The sequence below is a fragment of the Rhipicephalus sanguineus genome, chromosome 4 (genome assembly GCF_013339695.2).
Source record: "Rhipicephalus sanguineus isolate Rsan-2018 chromosome 4, BIME_Rsan_1.4, whole genome shotgun sequence".
In the NCBI taxonomy this organism is placed as follows: Eukaryota; Metazoa; Arthropoda; class Arachnida; order Ixodida; family Ixodidae; genus Rhipicephalus; species Rhipicephalus sanguineus.
Genome location: NC_051179.1, coordinates 201878204 through 201903532, shown reverse-complemented (window position 1 = coordinate 201903532; position 25329 = coordinate 201878204). Strand labels below are relative to the sequence as shown.

The window sequence follows — 25329 nt, the reverse complement described above, 5'->3', positions numbered from 1 at the left end:
ATAATGACAAAATTTATTTGCTTTGTTAAAAAAATTGTTAAAATGTACACACTTTGAAGCACAATTGTAATTCTAGTTCAATTGCAAGAAGAGACACCAACGAATAAGATGAACACTTCACATGCAGTAGATTCATAGAAAACTGGTCTCGGAGAAATATATATGGGAGGTCTAGGGCCCACCCCATGCCCTTAAAAACAGAGGCATGAGCTGTATCAGTCTGTCTGTCTTTTCCAAAATGAGATGCAGCTCTTTGATTGTATTTTTGCCGATACTGACGCATACATGCGCAAATATTTGTATTTTCCTGGCGTGACCTTTCAAATGAACAGCTGAAGTTTAGCGCTCGACCTTTCTACTTTCTCCCACTTCTTGTCTGTTTCCTAGCTTGTGCTAATTTCCTGTGCCTTTCATGTCAACCAACTCGCTTGGCAACCAGTCTTACTCGTAGCGCACGTTGCTGCAATGCTCTCTGAAACTATCGTTGAAACATCTTCCTGTTTGCCCTAGGTATTTCTCCCCGCACGACAATGGAATAAGGTATACCACAATAGTGGCACAGGGCACGAAGCAACATTTTGTGTACCACAAAGCATCCAAGTTGATTGGCAGTTGGAGCATTCACGACCTTACAAAGCTTGAATGGCTTTCCCACAGTGTAAAACACAACCACGATGCCAGCACGTTGCCCAATTTGCGACACATTGAGAACCTTCGAGCGGCGGTGCGTGAAAAGGTCAGTAACACCAGAAAGAAGAGAAATGGACACAGTGAAAACCATCAACTAAGATTTCTAAAAGAGCCCTGCAACACTTTTCTAAGTAATAATTCATTAAAAGTGCTTATTGCCTCACGAATCTACTTCCAGAAAAATTTTTAGAATCCATCAAGGACGAGCGGAGTAATAACGATTTGTCGCACGTTTCAAGCACTATCGTTTCGTACCAGCGAGAGCTGGGCAGGGAGGACAAGGGGCCAAAAAGATGCATCTGTTCAACAGCGCGCGTCATGACCTAGAGCACTTTATTTTTTCTTTCTTTCTTTGAACATGCAGCTTACTTTCAGTGTGCTCGCGAGCACAGGCATGTGGCGGCATCCCGTGGCAGCTGCGGTAACTAAGCAGCTCACGATGCTCAAATCAGCCAATGGTCTTGGACTTCGGGTTTATGGGGCAGACATTTGGATTTATGGCGTCATTTGTCGAGAGAAGAGGGAACAATTTCTGGCTGACTTTGAGAATTAATTGTCAAATCCAGGCCCACTATAATGTTTGGCTCGCACGTTCTCGGGAGCATTGAATACAAATCGGCAGCGTTTTCTGGCCATGCTAAAACAGGGTGTCTACCGAGTTGACTTTTCTAAATTCCCTGAGTTTTCCAGGTTTTCCCTGAGTGTTTTTGCTAGAATTCCCTGAGTGAAGCAGAACTTTGTTTTATGTCAAGATGGGTAGAGACCATATCGCTCGGTGATGTCACTCTCTAATACGCAAGTTAGAAAATTAAACCGACTTAATCCCATTTGAATAGTACATGGAACAAATAAACCTCAATACAGCAAAGTTGGTAAAAGCGGCAACTCACTTCGTTATATCGAAACTTCGTTAAACTGAAATTCGACTTTCATGCAAGGCATAGTTAGTGAAGGATTAATCTTAAACTGAAAATGGCACAAGAATGCTGGACTGATATGGCAACATGAAAAATCTTTTTTTATTTTTTGTGTGAAAAAAAAAATCAATTTTGTTGAGCCTGAGGTGCAGCTTGAGGTGTTGAGCCTTTGATGCCTTGCCAAAGTGTCACATGTAAATACGAAACAAATGCGGGTTTAATGCGCTGTGGAATTGCACTTGTTCTGCTTTGCTACCTTGTTTCCCAGCCGAACCATTTGCTCTCCACGAACGCAAAACATCGAAAACCATCCCACGATAGAAAAAAAGTCGCAGTTCCACCGCGAGAGTAAAATAGTAAATCCGATAGCAACAAAGAGGAATTTTATATGAACAGAAGCTAGCAGCTCGCTCCTTCAGGAAACGAGGCCGCTGCGCTAAGAGAAGTGCCCTATGTATGGCTCAGGGGCGGATTCAAGTACCTAATGGGAGGGGGGGGTACAAAGGCTGAAGCCCCCGCTCAGCAGTGCATTTTGGTGGGTCACGCATATTTACAACTGCCCAGAGGGGATTATGGCGGTGCCTAAGAAGCCTTCGTTCTAAATGTGCATAGGGAAGCAGGAAAAGGTAGAGCGATGAGAGAGGTAGAGAGCAGGCACAAGATTCTCTTTACCCCTTTTGGGCAGTGGCAGGCGAAGCAACCTGACAAAGGGGGCAAACTCAACATGCAGCCTGACAAAGGAGGTGGACGACAGGCACTGAAGGGAGGGGGCGGGGGCTGGCTTAAGGTGGGGGGGGGGGGCGATCGCCGCCACGCCCCCCCCCCCTCCCTTTGGATCCGCCACTGCTATGGCTTCAACGGAAGTTTTGCAATTAGAGCACAACACCTACAAAGGTATGAGCCATCTGCTGATCCCCACTAAAGATACCGCGGCGCACGCGACCACGCTCGCTGGAACAAAGTACGCACTTCCTGTCGAACTCACGCAGCCCCCCCCCCCCTCCCCAACCCGCCGGCTCCTATCTCCATGTGCCCATCGCGCGAACGAGACGGTCGGCTCGTTTAATCTCTGCTTAAGCCCCGTTCGTCGGCAGCGCTCGCGCGCTTTCACTCGCGCATGGAGCATACGACGCGCGGGGTGATGTAATCGCGATTTGGACTTGATAAGGAAGATCATGGCGAAGGCAAAAAATTCGCGTCGGAGTGTCTATATAATTGCTATCGCAAAAAAAAAGCAATATAGCTGAGGGCTCAGATCGCATGAAAGCACGGCAACAGCCTGAATTACGGCACCTCCGATTATGGTGGAAACGTTACTGTTTTCCGACATCGCGCGCCGAATCGAGCAAATGGGACCCGTGCTGGTGTCGCGAATTTTGGTCGCCGCTATGCCTTGGCTCTGAAAAGTTTTGTAATCCGGCTTTGTAGCAAACATCCACGTGGTGTGGCTTGTGATTGCGAGCTGCAGCCCCCAAAAATATCGGCCGACTGCCTAAAACTTGTTTCAGCAGTGCCCTGGTCGTGAAAAAAGAAAGAAAAAAGCTTTCACTTGCTGTGAATGGGCCCGTTAGTTACGCTAGCTCTAGCCTGGAAATTTATTCTATTCTTCACGGAGTCCTAAATATAGCATCTTTGAAGCTCGGGATCAGAGCGAGTGAGCTCTCCGATAACAGCCAACAAGCGTCGTCTTTTTAGGGGCGAAGGTCCTTAAAGGCCAACTCCGGCGATTTTTCGAGGTCGATGGATCTCAATGAAATTCGCTGGGTACGTTCCTTTGCACGTTTCCGTCATTTATTCCAAATCACAAGCTTGAGACATGCGCAGATTGTTTGCAAATGAATTTTAAAGATTGTCTGCAAACGCCCTCCTGGCTTCCCACAATTATTGGCAACATTGCGTCTGTGACGCACAACAACGCAAGAGAAAAGAGAGTACGCGGCACAGAATAGTGACTAAGAGCCAAGTGCCATAGCACTGACACAACTAAAAAAAAAAAGAAACCGTGAAAACAAAATGTCGTCTGGGTGTAGACGTTCGCGCATTTGTAGAGAAAACGCGAGCGCCACCACATGACTCTGCTCCCTCAATAGGGACGCTCAGAGCTCATCACCTTCCCTCGCTGGAAAACTCTGGCGGAAAGATAAAATTGTCTTTAGTTTTAATCGGGTGGCTTAGTGGGAGCAGTATCAGCTTGCATAGGCGTGCGCAGGGTTCCCCATCAGGGGGGGGGGGGGCGAAGGTTTATTGCACCGCCCCCACCCACCCTACTAAGTCAATCTATGGGGCAGATTTTGCGCCCCCCCTCTTAGGTGATTAGGGGGCGCGGCCACCCCCCCCTCGCCCCCATGTGCGCACGCCTATGTCAGCTTGAGAAGCGGAGTTCAACCAACGTTTATTGATTCGCACCGCGGTGTTGCGATCGCAGTATCTTGTATCTTAAGATACGCGATACATTCTTGAACGTATCGGTGATACAGATACTGATACACGTCTTGCAAGACGTATCGCGATACATGTATCTTCGATACTGCCCAGCACTGCTGCTAGACCTATGGGGAGCTGTGGTATTTCTAGACACACCGTTCTTTACAGGCCTCATGCGAGTTATATGCATGCGAGACGGCTGTATGACGTGGTGATGGGAAACACTGAAGGAGCCCGGCCACCTGATGACCTAGCCAGTTCGTGGTCGTCAAAGATCAGAGCACTAGGACAATTTTTTCCACCATGAGGATGTCACTACATTGCAACTGGCTCAACAGAACATACAGGGAAAGGTGACGACTGAGGCTGAAAACGTAGCCTCCTCAAGCCAGACAAAGAATCCTGACATGTCCGGTGCGACGTTCATCAGTTTTACAAAGGGAACAGACACATGATCACTGCCAACACTGCCGGGGCTACCACCCGCGATCACAGAGAGCGATCAACACTTATGGAGATAGGTTTTGCATGACGTTCACCCTACGAGGCGACCGGCAAGGGACGCGGCGTTCTCCACTGCCGCAGTGAACAAAGATGCTACGGCCGGGTTCCTCGAATCTCCGGCACGGTGAAGAAAAGGCACTCGAGGCAGGATGTCAACAAACAACACGGGTTTATTAACCCAAGATGCAGCACAGTACGACAGTCACGGGCTTGCAGGCCGTAAAGGGAACTCCGCAAGACCGATCGAGTACGCCTGCCAGCGGCGCTACGACTATCACACAAAGGGCAGCAATCGAGCACATGAACGAGAAGTCACCTGCTAGAGCAGCGCGTCAACCTCTCGTGCTGGCCTGAGAGCATCTGACGCGGGCAAGCCCGCGTCAGACAGAAGCGAGCTCATGGGGGAAGGGGGTTGTCACTGGCAGCCAATGAGGACAGGCGTTGCGCAGTGACATAAGCTAGCTCGGTGGCGTGAGCATTGTTGGGGCATGTTCGGACGCGTGACTCGTGTGGGGAAGACCAACGCATGGCTCGCACCGAGCAAAAAGACCTGGCGGCTTAGCCACGGTAGCCATGTCGCTGGTTAACGGCGGTTCCCGGCGCTCGAGCCGCGCGAAGCCAGCACAAATGCTAGCTGGAGAACGAGGCGCCAAAGGGGAGGGCGCGCTTGATTCCCACAACGCAAATTGAAGAACTTACAGAAGAATGACGAATCTCTGAGGCACTGCATCGAAACCGTCGGCAAGATGGCGATAGCGGACAGCCACGAAAACGAATATTATTTCCATGATGACCTTCTCTACCAAAAGTACAGAGCATCGTGTGATGAAACTTTCAACCAGTTGGTTGAGCCAAAAGACCTTAGAAAGAATGCAATGAAGTTACCTCATGAAGGGAGCCACGCCGGTCACCAGGGAGAAACACAAACGGTCAATTGAGTCGTCACTCAGCTTTACTGGCCCGGAGTGCAGTCCGACACCAGACGATTTATCAGGTTGTGTGATACGTGCCAGCGAGCAAAGAGTTCCACACCACCTAGTCGGACGCACTCCATTACACAAAGGCCTCAGACTTGCACGAACGATTTGTGTCATCAATGTACACCTCGCCGAGAAGTCTCGGAGAAGTGCTTGTGCAAGAACATGAAGAACTTGGACTAATGGCGTGATCCTCGACGAATGACATACATCGCCTTTGTGCTGCACGTGACCTGCATCGCCTATGTCGTGCGGTGCTACGTCGCCTTTTGTGTTCCTCCTTGACTTCTTGAAATTGGGGGGAAATGTGATGGGAATTTAGCGTGTTTGAAGAGTGCCGCCAAGTGCCCGTGTATATAGCGGTGTGACAATGAAGAAGACGCCGATGAGCGGCTCTTGCGCTGAACAGTCAGCCATAGCTCTAGCCCGAGTCACCTGGGAGGGACCCACATTCCCGTCCCGAGTGTGCTCGTGCCCTGGGGCCTGGGTGCAACCAGCGTCGGCGTGTTCCGGTGCGGCTGAGCCGTGTTCTGGGCCGCTACTGTGCTGGGCGATGTTCCAGACCACCCCAGTGCCGGGCCTCTGTCCCGACGCACGCCAGGACCTTCGGTGACAGCGTCGTCGTGCGGCCCGACGTTCCGTGAGTGTGTGAGTGTGCCATCGCTGCGCCGATAGAAGCTACTGTAGCGAGAGAGGTTATGAGAGACGTGACGGCGTGAAGGTAGCCAGTAGAGAACCCAAGCTCAAGTTTGCGGCGCGACGAGAGCGCCGCGCTGCGTCTCTGGAGAGAAGCTCTGGTGCAACTTGGTGCATGCACGGCCGGCTCAGCTTGTTTGTCAGCAGCAGGAACATGCACGCGCGTGCGTTCTCAGTCGGTGCGGGGAACTGGGGCGCCGTGTCGACAGCTTGGCGCGCTGAACCGAGAGGCTTGCAGTGCGAAGCTGCATTTCCACGTTGGCAGAAGCAACCCCGCGGAAGCGCAAGCGAGGTCCGAAGTATTGCTGTGTCATGGCCTGCCACAACAGTGCAGACAACACCAAGGCACGTGATTCACGTGTGAAACTATTGGTTCTCGGGCATGTCACACGCGGCAAGCGTGGATAGCTGACAGCACTGTCTCACCTTCTATTTTGGCTGTCTGAGTTCACTGCTTTCATTCGTTTCAACTACATGAATCAGTACGTAACTCGGCGCATGCACGCAGCGACTACAATAATGGTTACTCGCTGTCTTCTAGCATTGTGAAAGTCCAGTTACGGTTGTAGGTGAAACAACATTGTGTTTTGATTCCCCATGTTCGTAAGACCTACCCGTCGTTGTTGAACGTTCACACTCGCGTTATACCAAGCATTGCGCAGTTGGTTGAATTCAACTGAACTCGGCACATTGTCAGAAGTTCGGCGCCTGCAATTCACGCGTCGGGCAGGCTGCTTTATCAGGCCGGAACGGACATCTGTGCATTTTCAGCAAGCTTTGACATCGTTCTGCAGATCTGCTTTGTTTTTGGCACTTCATTAGGGTGATATTTAAGCCGCTAAATATAACTAGCACTTAATACATGCTTTGCAATTGCAACCTTGAAGTAACCACCTTCTGACTTTGTGCGATTTTCTAGCCGCGTTCACGCAACAGGTTTTATACGCCTGTCAAGTTGATATCATAAAAAGAGACTGCAAGCATGACACGAGAGCCGAAAAAACGAGGCGAGCAGTTCATCTTGCTTCACAGTGGTTAAAGCTCAGCTAGCTGCCTCGCGTCTTAATCGGCGGGTGATTCTCCAGCGGCACGGAGGACTTGACTCTAACCTTCTCAGGAAACAGTGCCATGGCCATATAATTTCTTTTTTTCGCACGCCGCAAACGTTTGTTCACGAAAGTGCACGGCTGCTACTGTTAAGCATGCCATATCAAAACAACAATCATATGATTCGTAGTCCGCACCGCAGAATATCCATAGCGTGCACGGCTTCATTTCGGAATGCATGTGGACCATTATGCATCTTTAACATGACAGAACGAGACTTACCTCAAGGTATACGTCCTAACTGTGTAATCGCGACTTGGGAAATGCATTTCGCTTTGAGTAGGGCATCGTTGTCATTGATCGTCTGCTCTGCACCGTAAATGTGATGGACGAGCCTTTCTCATTTTATCAAGTTCACTTTTCGGAAGTGGCAGTCAAGCTTGAAGATCCTTTTGAAGCTGCACTACAAGCGGTACATTGTGAGATGCCGCAAATCCACCGCGAGAGCTCTGCACGTGCACGGAAGCAAGCGGCAGCACAGTGGAGAGAAGGGAAAACACGCGTCGCTGGAACCCAGTTTGTATTTTTATGCCAGAGATGGCGCTGCATGTCAAGAGCAGCAGCGCCACTAAGCGATGCTTGGGGAGCCTATATGGCCGTACCGTTCTCTCGCCACTTTATTGAGAAGATAAACGGAGCTGCGGCGTACAGACCGCCAGGAGCGTGAGCACGTTCTTAACTGGCTCGTGCCTTGAGCTCTAGGCACGAGCTACGCGAGAGGCACGGCACGGTGACTAGAATATGATGATGATGAAGGGCGATGATGATGGCGCTAGAGATTACTCCCCCCCGCAGAAATGAACCCGGAATGAAAACTATGGGGCCTTCAGTGGTCTGAAAATACTTTTATCGCCTTCCGTAGAGTAAGTATTAATCACTGGGATAAGCATGCATAGTGCAGCATTACAAGGGAAAAAATGCAAACATAGAACATTGTGACAAAATTTGTGGAGGCATACATAGAAGAAAAATTGCAGTAATATAAATGAGATTTGAACATCGTACACAGACGCTTTTTCTTAATAAGTGAACCAAATTTGGCATTGAAACATGACCTCTCTCAAAATTAATTTTCGAACAAACGTCACACAGACAACATTCTGTGAAAAGCTCCCACGTGACAAAAGATTTTTTTTCTCTCCAGCATATTCTAGCAATTAACTGTTTTCAATGCAAGAAATCAGCACAATTTTTTTCGATTACATTTGAGATGGTCGAAAAAATGGCTGGGACGTTTGGCGTGAAATAACACAAATGTCAGAGGTCTCGAAGTATGCCAAAGCACCATGATAGGCCTTTTCCATGTCGAGGAACACAGAAAGAAAGAATTGCTCAGGGACAAAAGCAAAATAAGCCACGCTGCTTTAAGAACATCAACAATCTTCCCGTGGATTACCGTGCCAAACGAAAAGCGTGGATGACGGGTGAAACTTTTGCGCACACTGCAGACATCATGCGAGCTGCTGAGCACCTTGAAGGGCTCAGAAAAATTGTGTCTGCGCGAATATCTGCTCGAAAACAGACAAGCATCCGCGATTACTTTGCTAAGTAAAGGTATGTTGAAAAAGCTCGTGCATTTATTGTGTTTATTTCGGACATTCGATAATTCGGACATTCGGTTAATTCGGACATTTTTTGCGGTCCCTAGAAATCCGAATTAACGAGCTTTTACTGTAATGACAGCTTCTGTCCAGGCAGAGGGGATCCTGCCGAAAAACCAAACAGCATTATACACGGAAAGGAGGGTTTTCCGAGTTTCAGAGGGCAGGTGTTTCAACATTTCATATACTACCAGGTCAGAGCCTGGGGCGGATTTATTGCAGCAGTTTAGCGATCCCTGTAGCTCAGCCAGGCAGAAAGGTTCATTGTATGCTTCGTGTTTTGTGGATTTACACTCTAGTTTTTGTTTTTCGATTCTTGTTTTGTATCATTGGAAAGGTTCAGTATGGTGGGACGAGCTGGACACCTGTTCAAAGTGTGCACCGAGGAAGTTCACCTGGTCTTCCAAGCTGTCGCCTTGTGTGTTTACAAGAGGGAGTGAATATGCTTGTCGTCCTGCTACTCTACTAACCATGTTCCAGACTTTAGCCTCATGTGTATATGAGTTAGCCAGATAAAAACTTCTGCCAGCTCTCCCTTCTAGCCTGTCGGCGTGTTCTTCTGCCTTGAGACTTTATGTTCTTAAAAGGCTGTCGGTGAGTCCCGAAGCAACCTCCATGCCTTGTTTTGCTTTTTGCATGCATTTTGACACTCAGTGTTCCACCATGGGAAGCGTCGTTTGCCAGGCAGTCCAGTTGTTTGTGGGATACACTTAGTTGCAGCATCAGTGAGAAAAGCTGTCAAGTACCGTACGGCGGCATCTATGCTTAAACCACACATGTGAGTCCAACACTGAAGAGCACAACTATTTTTCTCATATTAGTAAAGTACTCTTTCACGATGCCAAATACACCATGCTTGCTGCGAGAAGACACTTAGTGAGCGAGAAAACGTGCAAAAACAAAATGTGGGTGGCGAACCCACCTTGAAGTTTCTGCACTATTCGCCGTGACGTCACGTTTTGACGGCACCTACTAGGGACTACGTAGTTCCTAATCGGTAAAAATGAAGTACATTGTCTTCTGAAGGGGCCATAGACTTAACATACGAAGTTTGGGGTAATTTTGTTGAGCCAATGGCGCCAAAATAACATAAGTAAACTTTGAAATCTGTGACGTCATGCGGGGAGATTTCGGCACGAAATTTAAGAATGAAACTTTGAACTTGATTTTCTCCTCTATTAATAAACCTATGATGGCTAAATTAACGACATTAGAATTTATCGATCTAGGCTGATTCATTGTTTGTTTTTAGTGTCCCTTCAGGAGAGCAACTTTACGAAACTGTTCCCAATCGATTTTCTCAATCCGCCATTTGAGAACCTGCGGAAAACATTCATTCACTACCGGTGTGCTCAGAACTATAGGAAAGTGGTCACTTCTGTAAGGATTATTAATGACTTTCCATTTGAGTATTTGAGTAGGGGTAGAAGTGACGGAGATGTCATGAATGCTGAGATCTATGGACGAGTAGGTATTGTTAGCGAGGCTATAATATGTTGGCTCTTCTTTATTCAAGAGACATGCGCCGGAACAGAGAAGGAACTGTTCAATTAGACGACCTCGCGCAACGGAGCGAAAGTCACCCCACAGATCGCTATGTGCATTAAAGTCCCCAAGGAGCAGCTAAGGTTCTGGAAGTTCATCTATTAAGGACTGGAATTCATGTTTTTGCAGGCGGTAGTGTGGAGGTATGTAGAGAGAGCAAATGGTGACCAGTTTATTAAAAAGAACCGCTCGAACAGCCACTGCCTCAAGGGACGTTTGGTGTGGTAAGTGTGTACATGCTATTCCTTGACTAATTACAACTGCTACACCACCGGATGACGCCATGGCATCGTCCCGGCCCTTTCGGAAAATAATGTAACTGCGTAGAAAGCTGGTGTATTTGGATTTTAAGTCTCTTTCTTGTACACACAGCACTTTTGGTGAATGTATGTGTAAAAGTTCTTGGACATTCTTGATGTTTCTAAGGAGTCTTCTGACGTTCCATTGTATAATTTGTGCTTCCATATTGGAAGTGAAGTAGTGCCGTGTGTACGAAAAGGAAGTGGCTCTTGCTTAAGCAGAAAGTTAGAACTTAAGTAGCAGGGCCGTCGTCAGGCCCCGTTATCGGCGTTGTAGTTTTCTTAGCGCACTCCAAGGAGCTACGCTGCTCGTTCGGTACCAGGGGTACCGAAGTTGTGTCTATTGCCTCGTGTGAGGCACTGGACGCCCACATATGCGAGCTGCTGGTTCATTTTTCCGACCTCACCTGGCCAGGCATGGTCGTATGGCTTGGTAGGTGGAGCCGACTTAACTGCTGCCACCACGGGGGCAGCTGCCACAGTCGATGGCTCACTTTGCATGGGCCAGGACAGTGGCCGATGCGACGCTGACACGCCGTATCAGCATCGGTTGGACCGTTAAACACCTTCTTCATGCCTGTTTAAAGGAAATGTTTTCTCGAACCTTCAATGATATTTTTTTCCTTCTTCCAATTTGGACAAGAACATGAGTATGCAGCGTGGGCGCCATCGCAGTTCATACAGTGTGGCGTTTCATTACAGATGTCTGAGGCATGGCCTTGGACACCACATTTTGCACAGGTAGGTTGACCACGGCAGCTCTGAGAGCCACGGCCAAATCTTTGGCATAGGAAACATCTGCACGGGTTCAGGATATATGGTCTGATAGGTGTCTTTGTGTAGCGTAGCGAGTTTCTATACTTTGTGGTAATTCGCTTGTGGCAAAGGTCAGTACCAAGTGTTTGGTGGGGATTTCCTGATTGTTTCTCCTGATTACAATTCACTTCACATTCTGATCCTTCCACCCTTAGAGTAGTACAGTCACAGTAAGGTCAAGGAGGTATGTATCTGATACAATCACACGTGTGGAGTTCATGGATCTATGGGGCGTTACAGTGACAGGAATGGCGCCGAAAATTACGAGGTTTCTTTAGTTTATCAAACGGCACCTTGTCATGGAATTCAAGAAGGAGGTCTCCACTGGCCATTTTTGTAACCTTATAGCCAGCACTTAAGGTGGCTGTCAGTGATCTGGATACTACAAAAGAGGACACGGTTCTAGCTGTTTTGTCAGACTTCTCACCTATGTACCACACGATAGTGGGGGAATACTTCTATGGGTCGGCTGAGAAAGGTCAGTTCTTCGGTGCATAAGCGCTTTGAAGCTCATTTAGAAGCTCTATGCATGATAGCGGAATGTGATTCAGCAGTGATGGCTGCCACCCACCATGGAGCCCAACAAGAGGACACTACAAGATTCGCGATACGGGAAAATGCGCAGACTCCAGCCGTACACCGCTACAATAACCCAATGCGCATAGACCAAGGTTGGCTACTTACACATAGTTGACCCAGGCTGCCTAAGAAAATTGGGAAGTAACTTAAGGGAGTAGGAGACAGGACAGAGAGGAAAAGAAATAGGAAAGAAAAATATCAGAGAGGGGGATAGGAAAAGGCGACCGCCCATTTCCCCTGGGTGGGTCAGCCCAGGGGTGCCGTCTACGTGAAGCCGGGGCCAAAGGGGTGTGTTGCCTCTGTCAGGGGGCCTTAAGGGTCCAAACACCCGGCATCGACACAACCACCAGGATTACATTTTCCCCGTACACGGCAAAGCCATGCATGGCGGGGCGTGGGAGGGGTCGAAACCCCCCCGTTGGCTCGGGTTTGTGGTGATGCCGCTCACCAAGCGCCTGCTTTCGCAGATGCCCCTGCGGGGTCAGTGCAATTTTCATCACTACTTTTTACATCAGTCACTACGGCTGCAAAATTTCACTCATATCACCCCCTCACACCTTATTTGCAGTGTCCTAAATATAGGACTGCTGGGTTTACACCACACTGTAGCTAATGACCCCCTGACAATTGAATCACACGACTGTCCCCAGTTAATTTCTGACCTCCTAGGAGCTGGCCAGAAAAGTATCGCAATAATTTAAGACAAAGAAAGGGTCATAACGTAAATCTGCTCCTGGCCGTCTGTCGTGCAGAGCACGCGTTGACCTGGATGAAGCAGTCTGTACACAAAAATGGTGAGAGCAAGCAATGTGTAAGCTAGCACATGCTGAGGCACATATCTGCTTCAACCGCTGTAGGTGGCTGCAGCTAAACAAGTAGCTATTTTAACCCTTTCACTGTCAATGGCGTGCCCCCCCCCCCCCAGGCACAGTGTCGCTGACTTACCAATACGTTCTCCATTATGCATCAAAAAATGTGCACCGAAGCGCGAAACTGCCCCATTTTGCGTGATTTTACTGGTTGCACCATCACTCGAATCTATCTAGAAGCACTTATTTTTGCTCCTCACAGCATTGGTACATGTATTGAAGAGTACGGAGCGACTACGCCCACCCTTCTTTGCTGAGGGGCATGGCCGCTCTGCGCGCACTACTCTCACGTGTGGAGCAACCATGCAGCGCGTGCAATTACAGGGATTGTTCTGCCGCAGGTTTCTTTTTTTGTTCTCAGTCCAGGGGCGCTCGCCACTAGACGGAAACATGACACGATCACTGCTTTCGCTCACTTGTTGCTATGAACAGCAAACGACGTCATTGTATCCCCTTTCCACCCCTGTCTGTCCTCCTGACTTCACAATGCGCCATTGCTTCGCGTTTCAAACTTCCCTGGTATTCCCGAAACCAAGCCGACACTGGGGCCACGTTATGGCTTGAAACACCCGACAGTGAAAGGGTAAAAGCACATCAACGAGGCGTCCTACAAAGCAAAGAGTTATTTCTTGACACTGGTATAATCAAAATCTTCCATTTACATCAATACAGGCTAAGCGTTTGTTTTAAAATAGAAACAAAATGTAATACAAATGACATCTAACATCTCTCCAACTTGAAGAAAAAAGAATGAGTTACCCTTTTAGGCAACCTGGAAACAGGTTAGTGCCAACAGCACGCATACATACACTTCCCTCCCTTCTAAACATCTGCAAACTTTAACCTGTTTACCTGCACCTATATAGAACTTTGCTCCATGTATAAGGGTGTACCCCCAAATATACCGTATTTTCCGGTATATAAGAAACACCTTTTTTCCTATATTTTTGCTGGTGCGTCTTATACAACGGTGCGTCTTATATACGCAAAAAGTCATGCGATTGTGCGACACCAATTCGTTTATATTTAATTCATGAGTACGATGAATTAAGCGCGAAAGCATTCGTAAAAATATATCTAAGTTTGTTATAACAATGAAGCGGCTGTGATCTTAGATGTCAGCTACTTGCTGTTAAAGGAGTACTGACACGATTTTGAAGTGCAGCAAAACAGACATTTTTGGTTTCCTTGGCATGTAGTGTTAACGCTCTCCCCACACCGCATCCGGGAAACACGTATAAATATTTAAGTTTGATTTTAAAGTTTTCATCTCCCAGCATCTGCAAGGCAGCTTCACCGCATGGAGAGCCCTATGACATTTCAAGTCAGCTCACTTGGTTTGCGAAATCTGGGTTCTGCATGCAGCCTAAATCACAGAAATCGCTGTCGGAGGCACTGGACAACAGTTCACTCATCATGAACCACGTTCGACTGACAGCAAACGACAGCAGGTGCATATTTCGTGGGTCGCAGTCTGCCTGTGACGTCACGGGCCGACTTGACACGTCACTATGAAGCCACCCTCTCGAAACCGAAACTGCTGGTTGAAAGAAGCGGTATTAAAAATATATGCAATGCATCCCCAGGCACCACGACACTCTTTTTAGGGTTCTCAACACCCGTGCTTTCATTTAGAGCAACAACCACAAAAATTTTAAAATTCATGTCAGTACTCCTTTAAGCAGTGCGGCGACCCCGGAGATTACGGCCGCAATAAAAGCCACCACCGTATCGTGCCCCATTGTATTGTTTGAATTGTTTGTTCTTAAACGAAGCATTAAACCCACGGAACTGAGGCAATAAATAAAACAGAGCACCACAATGGTTCACTTGTAATGTTGTAGCGCCCACAATATCAGTTACACAAGCGAAAGTACCACTTCGTTATTATCATCATCAGTTTCCGTGTGAGACGTCACTGCAGTCTGGCAGTAGTCGCAGCTTCCGGTCGCCATTTACATTTTGTATGCATATGTGTAGACCGTGTGTCGGTGGTAACCGTGCGGCGCGTTCGTTGTTTATGTGTTCCCGCCAAGTCTCGTAATGCCATAGAGGTACGGTCAGTACAGTAACCACCATATTAGAGGCAACGCCAACGATGTGCTTCAAGGTGCTTCCAACGCTGCGTAAAAGTCACTCAGAAGCTGACGACGGCAACCCAGCCATGCTGCCAACCAAGGTGGAAGAACTTTTGACAGTGCGCCGGAGGATGTGGCTTCCAATCCAGTGGAATAAATAGTGGTTTTCTGCGCCTTACTAAAACTGCTGCTTACAGATACTCAGTGCCGTGCGTGACTACGTATTTCGCAGTGAATGTACTCTGCGTGGGTACATGTTGACAGAGTTAAAAATAGATGCCTCTTATACAAAGGTGCGTCTTATATATCATTTTTTCCCGCGAAAAGTCGTAAAAAGTAGGGGGTGCGTCTTATACACCGGAAAATACGGTATTTTAGGTTTGGTCAAATTCAAATAGGATGTTTCTGCCTCGTTTGTATGTGTATATTTATTTGCACACTTATTTGACACATGATGGTCTTAGGAATGTGTTAATAATATATTTATTGTTATTTGAGGAAGCAATTTACGCTGTAGTACAAAGTGTAGATAGCACTCTGTTTTCATTTCTTGTCGGTTTTGCTATGCAGCATTCTTTTTTTTTTTACATGAAGTCGTATGTGTGTGAAGATTTTCTTTTGAACTGCCTTTCGCTGTCGCCTTGTATTCAGGGGCTGTGGCTCAGTCAAGCTGTCTACGACGGCTTTTACCGCAGCTCCCTTGTCACTGCATTTCTTGAGGCAGAAATAAATTACTCTTATGTAGGACAGTGTGCATATGTGGGCCTCACATGCGGGCCACATCCTCCGGGTAGAAGACTGGTCGCACATCGCCCCTGGCCGTCCTGTAGAAGCTGGGCTCCTCGATCGGCGGCAAGGCACGGTACACATCCAGCCAGCGTGGTTCTTCTGAAGGCATCATGCCACCAGCCTTCAACAGGCCCTCCACCCTGCACAGAGCACCTTCACTGGCTTCTCTCAATCTGGCAGTGAGTTATAAAAAAGTGGAGCTATACAAGTAAGCCTCCCAGCCCAATAGTGTGCCACCTTCACTCAAACCAAACGACACACATCAGGAAAGCAATGCAACTTCCATAAGCAGTTGAAAAGGGGTAAATGCTCATATACTCTGACAGAATAGTGGCCTCTTGGCATAGTTACGACAAACTAACCTCGTCACACAAACTATCAAAAGTTGATGCATGAATGGCCATCGGGAAAGTGTCCCCTCCCTCTTAACAGCTGGGAGATCAAAGCCCTCTGGGAGTACCACAGTGCATTGGCGTGGTTCAAACAAGGGAGTGTGGGCACAGCAAAAGACTCAAATGTGTCTCACAGCATGCACTTAATCGACACAAGCCGATAACGAAGCAAGAAATGTGCTACAACAGAACCCTGTTAGCAAGCACGGTGTTGGCACGAAAACAACGTCTGACGTGATTATTTGCCGACCTACAACCGATGGTGAGGACTGACGCTCGCTCACCGACAGAACTGCGGACTCTTCTGTGTCATTGCCACTTTTCCGAGTGCAAAATGATACCAGTGCAATGCGCGCGACATGCTCCAATTTTCGTGAATGCCCGGTCTTAGTTCTGTCGAAAGCTCAGCTAATGAAACACACATGGACCCTTTGGGAGCTGAATGAATGCATTACTTAGGCTATTGGTTTGGCATCTCGTGAAGTGCGTGTGGAACCTCACGGGACGCCCCATCGTTTTCACGCTTCTGAAAGAAGATAAAAGTTACCCTTGCGCATGAGGTGGGATCATTATAAACTTGGCTGCAAGTCAAACAATAGCCTCTTTCCTCTAACATCAGTCGCAAGGGTTTACTCGCACCTCGTGAAGATGGAGCCCAACTTGTATATGCGACTGCCAGCCATGCCCGCCGACCACAGCGTGCGTGTGCGCCGTGCTCAGGGTTGCCGTTGGGTAGATTCGAAAAGGAGCCAGAATTCAAGCTAAAATGGCAGAAAAGCGGTATTATGAAAAGAGTTTTTATTATTAAACAATAAATACCATTTTGTGCCAGCAATAAAATAGCATACAAACACAGTTTTTTTTCTCCTCATGCTTGGTCTTCAAGCCATAAGCAAATTGCAAATAAATGAACAATTACCTGCATACAGTCTATATAGAATAGAGTAATTGCCAGAGACAGAGTAAGGTTGGAACATTCCAGCCAACCATTCAGTAGGAATATTAATCGTAAAAGCAGGTCGTGCTTCATACGACTTCAAGCGCGACCAGCTTCAAGAAGTGATATCTGCTCGAAGATGACCGGTCCAGCTTCATTTTGTATCGGATCTCTGGTTTTGTCAAGGTCACACGAGAACTACACGCTGTGCGTCAGCACTAAAAAACTGGCTCGTATAGCGTCGGTGGCGGGCAGCGTGAAAAGCGTGCTAGCCACGCGTATGCCAACATGCGCGCAATTTCGTCAGTTTTGATCTGCCAAAAGGCGTACTTAAATTTCATCTTTAATTTGTAAGTTATATTCCCAATTTCCTAATTTTCATTTAAGGCCGATCCCCCATAATGGGTGTGAGACACTGAATAGGCGAACAAGAACTTCATCATTCCGTCTCGGCAGGCGCAGCGCGCGTTGCGTTCAGACCGGACCAACGTTTATAGATACTTTTTCAGTTCCGTAACTCCTCCGCCGGGGTCTCCCTTTTCGGAGGTGCACTGAGGTACGGGGGCGGAGTCACTTTTCTTTTTGTTGTTGTTCGTTTCCTGACGTCACTTCCGTTTCTTTTTTTCTTCTTTTTCGCGTAGAGCGGCCAGGAGCGGCTGCATGTTTTCAAAAGTCTTTTTTTTTTTCTTTTTGCGCGGGTAGGAACAACGCTGTGCAGAGACCTTTAATCGCGATTTGGCTAACCTCAGAGCCAAACTCAATCCGTGTCGGCCCTGATCGCGATCAAAAGCTTGACGGCTCGCAGAAGTTCGAGCCATCGTGGTGACCGCTGTTATGACGGTGGATACGCAGGTCGTTGAAGGCGCACGTAATATTTCCAAGGTTATTGTCGTGATCGACTTGAACGTAAGCCTCCTGTGTTCCCGAAGAATCTGACCTGGAAACTGGACTCGCTTGAGCGCTGGCCAGACGTCGGCTGAGTTCAGTAACGAACTCTGGAATTAAAATTGCTGAACGAGTTGGCTGGGTGAGTGTTAATACTTTAATGAGGACGCGTCCAATGTCGACCGCATCCTGGATTATTACGTTGGCCGTCGTTCCAGTACCAAACAGCTACTTGGTGGCCCGTGGGCTGGCCGTATGTCGTATCCAATGTTTACTCGCGCGTCGCAGGCGCACGAATAATAAATCGAGCAATGTTGCAGAACAAAAGCAACAAACCGTGTATCATTGTATCACCATAGAGAAAGGTATCACTGCCACCGTCAAACAGCCGACACCACGATGGCTCGAACTTCTGCTTGCCGTCGAGCTTGCTTTCACACCGTGCCATAATACCGGTGTCGCACGGACACTTTTGATCGCGATCGACAGCCAACGTATCCAGGATGCGGTGACAGTTCGTTATTGAACTCAGCTGACGTCTGGCCAGCGCTCAAGCGAGTCCAGTTTCCAGGTCAGATTCTTCGGGAACACAGGAGGCTTATGTTCAAGTCGATCACGACAATAACCTTGGAAATATTACGTGCGCCTTCAACGACCTGCGTATCCACCGTCATAACAGCGGTCACCACGATGGCTCGAACTTCTGCGAGCCGTCAAGCTTGCTTTCACACTACGGACACTTGATCGCAATCAGGGCCGACACGGATCGAGTTTGGCTCTGAGGTTAGCCAAATCGCGATTAAACGATTAAACCATGCAGCCGACCTTGATGCAGCGATCAAATGTGCCCGTGTCAGCAGAGAACATCGTGTCAGCCTGTCGGCGCTGTCGGGTTAGCGCTTTTACAATCCCGACCAAGTCCGGATGGATGGATGGATGCTATGAGCGTCCCCTTTAAAGGGGTCATGAACCACTTTTCCAAGTAATGATCTAATGGCCTCAGTATCGGAGTGTACTGCCTCCCGAATCGATTGCCGCAAAAATTTCTCGAATCCGTCAAGAATCAGCGGAGTTACGGGGGTTTGGCGCACGCTCCCGGCGCTTTCTCTCTTTTCTCGTGCCGGCGAGCGCACTGGAAGCTAGACAGGGAGGGATGGCATGGGGGAAAGAAGTTACGCCAGCGCGCGTCATGAAACGCGATCGCTCTCCCGCTGTGATTCGCTTGCGCGAGTGCGGCTACCGTGTACTGAGGAGCGCGGCGCCGGCACCCCGCGGCAAGAAGCGCATCTGATCCGAACGCCGCTCTCAATTTACGTCGGCTGTCGGCCAATAAGCATGCTATGTCTCTTGCTACGTACAGCGGACAGACGCCCCGCCCACCGACGAGAGTGAGAACCGGCCTCTGTTTGAAAAGAGGGTGCCTGGGGAAACGGCAACTTCGCGCTCCGCTTGTGGCCATTACGCGGCGCGCACGACTGTAATATTTGGCAGAGCAGTTCATAGCCGTGTCAGCTTTCCGCAGGATGTGTTTTTTCAATCAGCCCAAGGGGTGCTTCATGACCCCTTTAAAACGGGGCGGTGACATGTCTGCCACCAGGCTCGAAGAAAAAAAAAAAAAAAGCTTCCTTGTTTCATGTTGGCCAAATACCTTATCTACATTGATTAAATCTATGTTATACCAAAAAATATAAATTCACGGTCCATCTCTCTGCCTCTTAAGGCAGAATGACCTTATTTTCCCCATTATTTATTTTTAATCTTATCTCTACTTTTCTGCCACCAATACTCTAACCGTCTCTTACTTATTTCTATCGCGGACGTGTTCAGCTTTCCATTGTTGTCCCTAAAACCCAAGGCTTCATGTAGACTCGTGCCCACACGTATACCTGGGTGAATATCGCCACATTCAATCAGTACATGTTCCATCGTTTCCTTAGTTCCCCCGCAGCATGTACATTGTTCTTCTTCGTTACTAAATCTCGCTTTATAACTACGCGTTCTAAGGCAGCCCGACCTTGCTTCAAACAGTAAAGCGCTTCCCCTTGAATTATCATAAAACCTTTCCCTCCTTATTTCGTTTTTTCCTTTTCGGTAGTTACTCAGAGCCGGCTTCTTTTCCATCGCTGTCATCCAATAAGTCCTCTCCGCCTCTCTGACCTTCCGCTTAATGCTCCTTGTTGCCATATCGCCCGCACTGCCAGCCGTATATTTACTGGTGAGCCTCCTAGTTCTTTTTCTCCACTGCGTGTCAACGCTTTTTCTATACAAATACCTGAAAACCTTCTCTGCCCATCTACTCTCCTTCATTTTCCTCAGCCTCTCTTCGAATCTCATTTTGCTCTGCGCTTCCCTCACTTCAAAGCCTGTCCATCCCATATCACCCTTTACCGCCTCATTTGTCGTCTTCCCGTGAGCGCCCAACGCGAGGCGGCCCACCGTCCTTTGATTTACATCCATTCCTGATTGCACCTCTGACTTCATGCACACCACTGAGTTCCCAAATGTAAGCCCCGGAACCATCACACCCTTCCACAGCCCTCGAACCACCTCGTACCTATTGTATCCCCATAAAGCTCTGTGCTTCATAATTGCAGCATTCCTCTTTCCCTTTGCTACCGATGCTTTCTCTTGTACCTCCATATATCTATCCCCCTCATTTACCCATACTCCGAGGTACTTGTACTCGCTTACCCTCGGTATTTTTTGGCCCTGTATTAATACCGTATGGTCTCCGTGATCATTGAATACCATCAATCCACATTTTGTTGCACTAAATCCTAGTCCTAGAGCCTCACACTCCCTTCCGCATATATCTGCCAGTCGCTGTATATCATCTTGACTGTCCGCAAATAAGACAATATCATCAGCATAAAATAGACCTGGAAGCTTCTGCTCAACCATCGCTCCGACCTGTTTGTGTGACAAATTAAATCCAATGTTGCTACCTTCTAGCGCTTTTTCCATTCTCGCCATGTACAGCATGAATAACAGCGGGGACAAAGGGCATCCCTGTCTCAGCCCCTTGCTAATTTCAACGCTGTCCTTGCTACTTATTCCTTCCCATTCTATACAAACTGTATTTCCTCGGTATATTTCCCTCAAAAGCTGTACACAGTCGTCACCTATGCCCACTTCCTTCAATATATCCCACAAAATTTCCTGATTAACGTTGTCATACGCCCCGGTGATATCTAGATAAGCTACGTATAAGGGCCTGTTTTCTATTTTAGATATTTCTATACACTGGGTAAGAACAAACAGATTATCGTCTAACCGCCTGTCGATTCGAAATCCATTCTGAAGTTCTCCCAAAATATCATTTTGTTCTACCCACGCTTCTATTTTTAATTTTACTGCCTGCATCGCCAACCTGTATAGCACCGATGTAATTGTTAGGCGGTCTATACGAGCGAATGTTATCCTTTTCTCCCTTGCCTTTATAGATTAAGTTCATTCTACTTTTTCTCCAACTGTCTGGTATTTCCCTCTCCTGTAAGCACTTTTCTACGGCTTTCAGCAGTGCTTCTTTAGTGTTATGTCCGAGTTCGTTAATGAGGCTGACGGGAACCCCATCTAAGCCCGGAGTAGTGCGCTTAGGAATTTTTCCTTCGGCCTTCTTCCAATTGAAATTCTCTAGTACTACATCTTCTTCGGTGCACTCCTTTGCGTATTTTTACTCACCGGGGGGATCCCCTGGGGGACCTTTTTAAACGAATCGGCTGTTATCTTTCGGATGTAACCTAGCGCTTCATATCCTCCAATTTATTTCCTCCTTCATCTACCATATGTTGTTGCATTGTGACAGACTTCCTACCCAGCGCTTTTAGGTGGCTCCAAAAAAATCCTAGGCGCGGCCTTCTTCTTTTCGCGTATCTCTGTCATCCAGCGTTCACTTTCACCTTTAATTTTTGCCTCGACTAATTTCTGCACAATGGATTTTTGCTCTAAATATATTTCCCATATTTGGTTGACTTCATCCTGTGGCCGCTTCTCCTTTTTTGCCTGTCTGTGCTCCCGTGATGCCTGACGTCGCATCTCGATCGCTTCCCGGATTTCTTTGTTCCACCAACTTTTTGGCTTTTTCTTTCCTTTCCAACAAATGGTTTTCTTCTCTATTTCCATTTCTTTCGTGATTACATGTAGCAGCTCACTATACTTCCAGTCTTTGCCTGGTAGTTCGTCTACTTTTTCCTCGACTCTTGCGGCTATATTTGTTATTTGTTTGTCATTTAGATACGAGCTGCCAAACTTTGATTCTATGTTCTTATTTTCAGTTTTATATCCCATTTGTAATATTATGCGTTTATGATCACTACCCAAGCTGTTAATGCCTTCTTCGTCTATTCTCATCTCTCTAAGTTTGTCATATATTCCTTCTGTCATGAGACAGTAATCAATGCTCGATTGCCTGTTTCTGACTTCCCACGTGATCTGCCCCTCACACTTAGGCCCCACGTTAACTATCTCAAGACTATGTTGCTCGCAGAGATCTAGCAATAACTTGCCATTGGTGTCTGAATATCCGTCAAGGTCATGAATGTGAGCGTTCATGTCCCCTAGAAGGATTATCTCGGCATCATGACCAAATTCTTTAATATCGGTGCTTATGCATTTCACTATCTCCAGATTCTTTTCTCTGCAGTTATTGCCTGTCCACAAGTAAGCTACACCTAGCCACGTTTTCTTTCCACCTACTGTGCCCGAAACCCACATGTGCTCTGAACACGTTTGTTTCACTCTCTCCCATTTTGTTCTGCTATGAATTAGCATTCAACCCCCCCCACCTCTCCTTTCTGATGTGATCCTGTTACATCCTTCCCAAACATAATTTTCAATATGTGGTGCTCTCTTCCAAGTCTCTAAGGTGTGTTTCTGTAACCGCATAAACACCTATCTGTTCCTTGTTTACCTGTCCCTCAATCTCTAACCATTTTGCCTTTTTTCTGCCACCCTGCATGTTAATGTAACTAATTGCAACCACGCGCCTTCTCCCTTCTTTTACCTTTTCTCTGTTTTTTTCGCTATACTACCTGTCAAAGAGTCCCCCTGGTTGTTTTCCTCATTACAAGCTACCATGGGCACCGAAGGGCCCGCGTGCCCCCCAAAAAAGCTACTGCGCGTCCTGCAAGACGCCAACCCACCTCATGGCCAAGCCTCCTATCGAAGTGTATTCCGTCTCTTCGAAAACCACCCCACCTGTGCACCTCTCTGTTTATTTCCACTACCTCAATGCCTTTCTCTCTACTCATCTGCCATATCTCTCTGTTTGCGTCGACAACCGCTCTTTGCAGGTTGCCGTCACGCACCGGTACCTCCGGTATTGTGCATACCACTATCTGCACCTGAGGGGAAATGGCCAGCACCTGAGGGGAAATGGTCCGGATGGATGGATGGATGCTATGAGCGTCCCCTTTAAAACGGGGCGGTGACATGTCTGCCACCAGGCTCGAAGAAAACAAAAAAAAAAGCTTCCTTGTTTCATGTTGGCCTAGTACCTTATCTACATTGATTAAATCTATGTTATTATACCAAAAAATATAAATTCACGGTCCATCTCTCTGCCTCTTAAGGCAGAATGACCTTATTTTTCCCCCATATTTATTTTGTTCTTTATCTCTACTTTTCTGCCACCAATACTCTAACCGTCTCTTACTTATTTCTATCGCGGACGTGTTCAGCTTTCCATTGTTGTCCCTAAAACCCAAGGCTTCATGTAGACTCGTGCCCACACGTATACCTGGGTGAATATCGCCACATTCAATCAGTACATGTTCCATCGTTTCCTTAGTTCCCCCGCAGCATGTACATTGTTCTTCTTCGTTACTAAATCTCGCTTTATAACTACGCGTTCTAAGGCAGCCCGACCTTGCTTCAAACAGTAAAGCGCTTCCCCTTGAATTATCATAAAACCTTTCCCTCCTTATTTCGTTTTTTCCTTTTCGGTAGTTACTCAGAGCCGGCTTCTTTTCCATCGCTGTCATCCAATAAGTCCTCTCCGCCTCTCTGACCTTCCGCTTAATGCTCCTTGTTGCCATATCGCCCGCACTGCCAGCCGTATATTTACTGGTGAGCCTCCTAGTTCTTTTTCTCCACTGCGTGGTCAACGCTTTTCTATACAAATACCTGAAAAACCTTCTCTGCCCATCTACTCTCCTTCATTTTCCTCAGCCTCTCTTCGAATCTCATTTTGCTCTGCGCTTCCCTCACTTCAAAGCCTGTCCATCCCATATCACCCTTTACCGCCTCATTTGTCGTCTTCCCGTGAGCGCCCAACGCGAGGCGGGCCCACCGTCCTTTGATTTACATCCATTCCTGATTGCACCTCTGACTTCATGCACACCACTGAGTTCCCAAATGTAAGCCCCGGAACCATCGCACCCTTCCACAGCCCTCGAAGCACCTCGTACCTATTGTATCCCCATAAAGCTCTGTGCTTCATAATTGCAGCATTCCTCTTTCCCTTTGCTACCGATGCTTTCTCTTGTACCTCCATATATCTATCCCCCTCATTTACCCATACTCCGAGGTACTTGTACTCGCTTACCCTCGGTATTTTTTGGCCCTGTATTAATACTGTATGGTCTCCGTGATCATTGAATACCATCAATCCACATTTTGTTGCACTAAATCCTAGTCCTAGAGCCTCACACTCCCTTCCGCATATATCTGCCAGTCGCTGTATATCATCTTGACTGTCCGCAAATAAGACAATATCATCAGCATAAAATAGACCTGGAAGCTTCTGCTCAACTACAGTGTACTAGAAGGGGGCAGTGGAACGAACGAAGCGGCCGCGCCGTATCTCGGGTGATGCTCCGACGGGCGATCGTAGCGGCGGCGCTGTAGTCACTTTGTACTGAAGCTGTGGAGAGCGTCTGCATTTGGCGCGCGCGCGTCGCAGCCTGCGAAAGCGTGTAATTGCGCGTTTTGAGCGCGTTTAATGCATTACTGAGCTTTAATCGATGTCTCAACGCCTGCTACGCGCCATGGTGCACGAGTGAATATGCAGGCGTGTCAAAATTGCGCCGAGATATTCCCTGTTTTTGGAGCCTGCCGGCCCCCAAAGAAGGCGACAAATCGGATTTTGCACCTAGCTGCTCACTGATTGCTCTGCTGTTGCAACCAACACTTCGAGCCGCGCTACACTATAAGTGACTATGAAGAAATAAACGAACCAGCGACAAAAGCCTACCATTCTTCTGCCGGCAGTCTCTACGATATCCA

The 25329-nt window shown here is 47.6% G+C and overlaps 1 protein-coding gene across 2 annotated transcripts in view; it reads right to left on the bottom strand.

Moving 5' to 3' along the window:
- Nucleotides 1-16996, bottom strand: part of LOC119391033 (28S ribosomal protein S23, mitochondrial) — a 46057-nt gene extending 29061 nt beyond the window's left edge. The window contains exons 1-2 of one of the 2 annotated variants that reach the window (XM_037658735.2): nucleotides 16923-16996; nucleotides 15873-16031 (exon numbers count right to left, since the gene is read on the bottom strand). In XM_037658735.2, the coding sequence (XP_037514663.1) occupies nucleotides 15873-16031; nucleotides 16923-16966 (203 nt within the window). In that variant the 5' untranslated portion in view covers nucleotides 16967-16996. Of the gene's footprint in view, nucleotides 1-15872; nucleotides 16032-16830 lie in introns of both variants that reach the window. The other variant, XM_037658736.2, reaches the window with a different exon arrangement.
- Between the last annotated feature and the right edge of the window lie 8333 nt (nucleotides 16997-25329).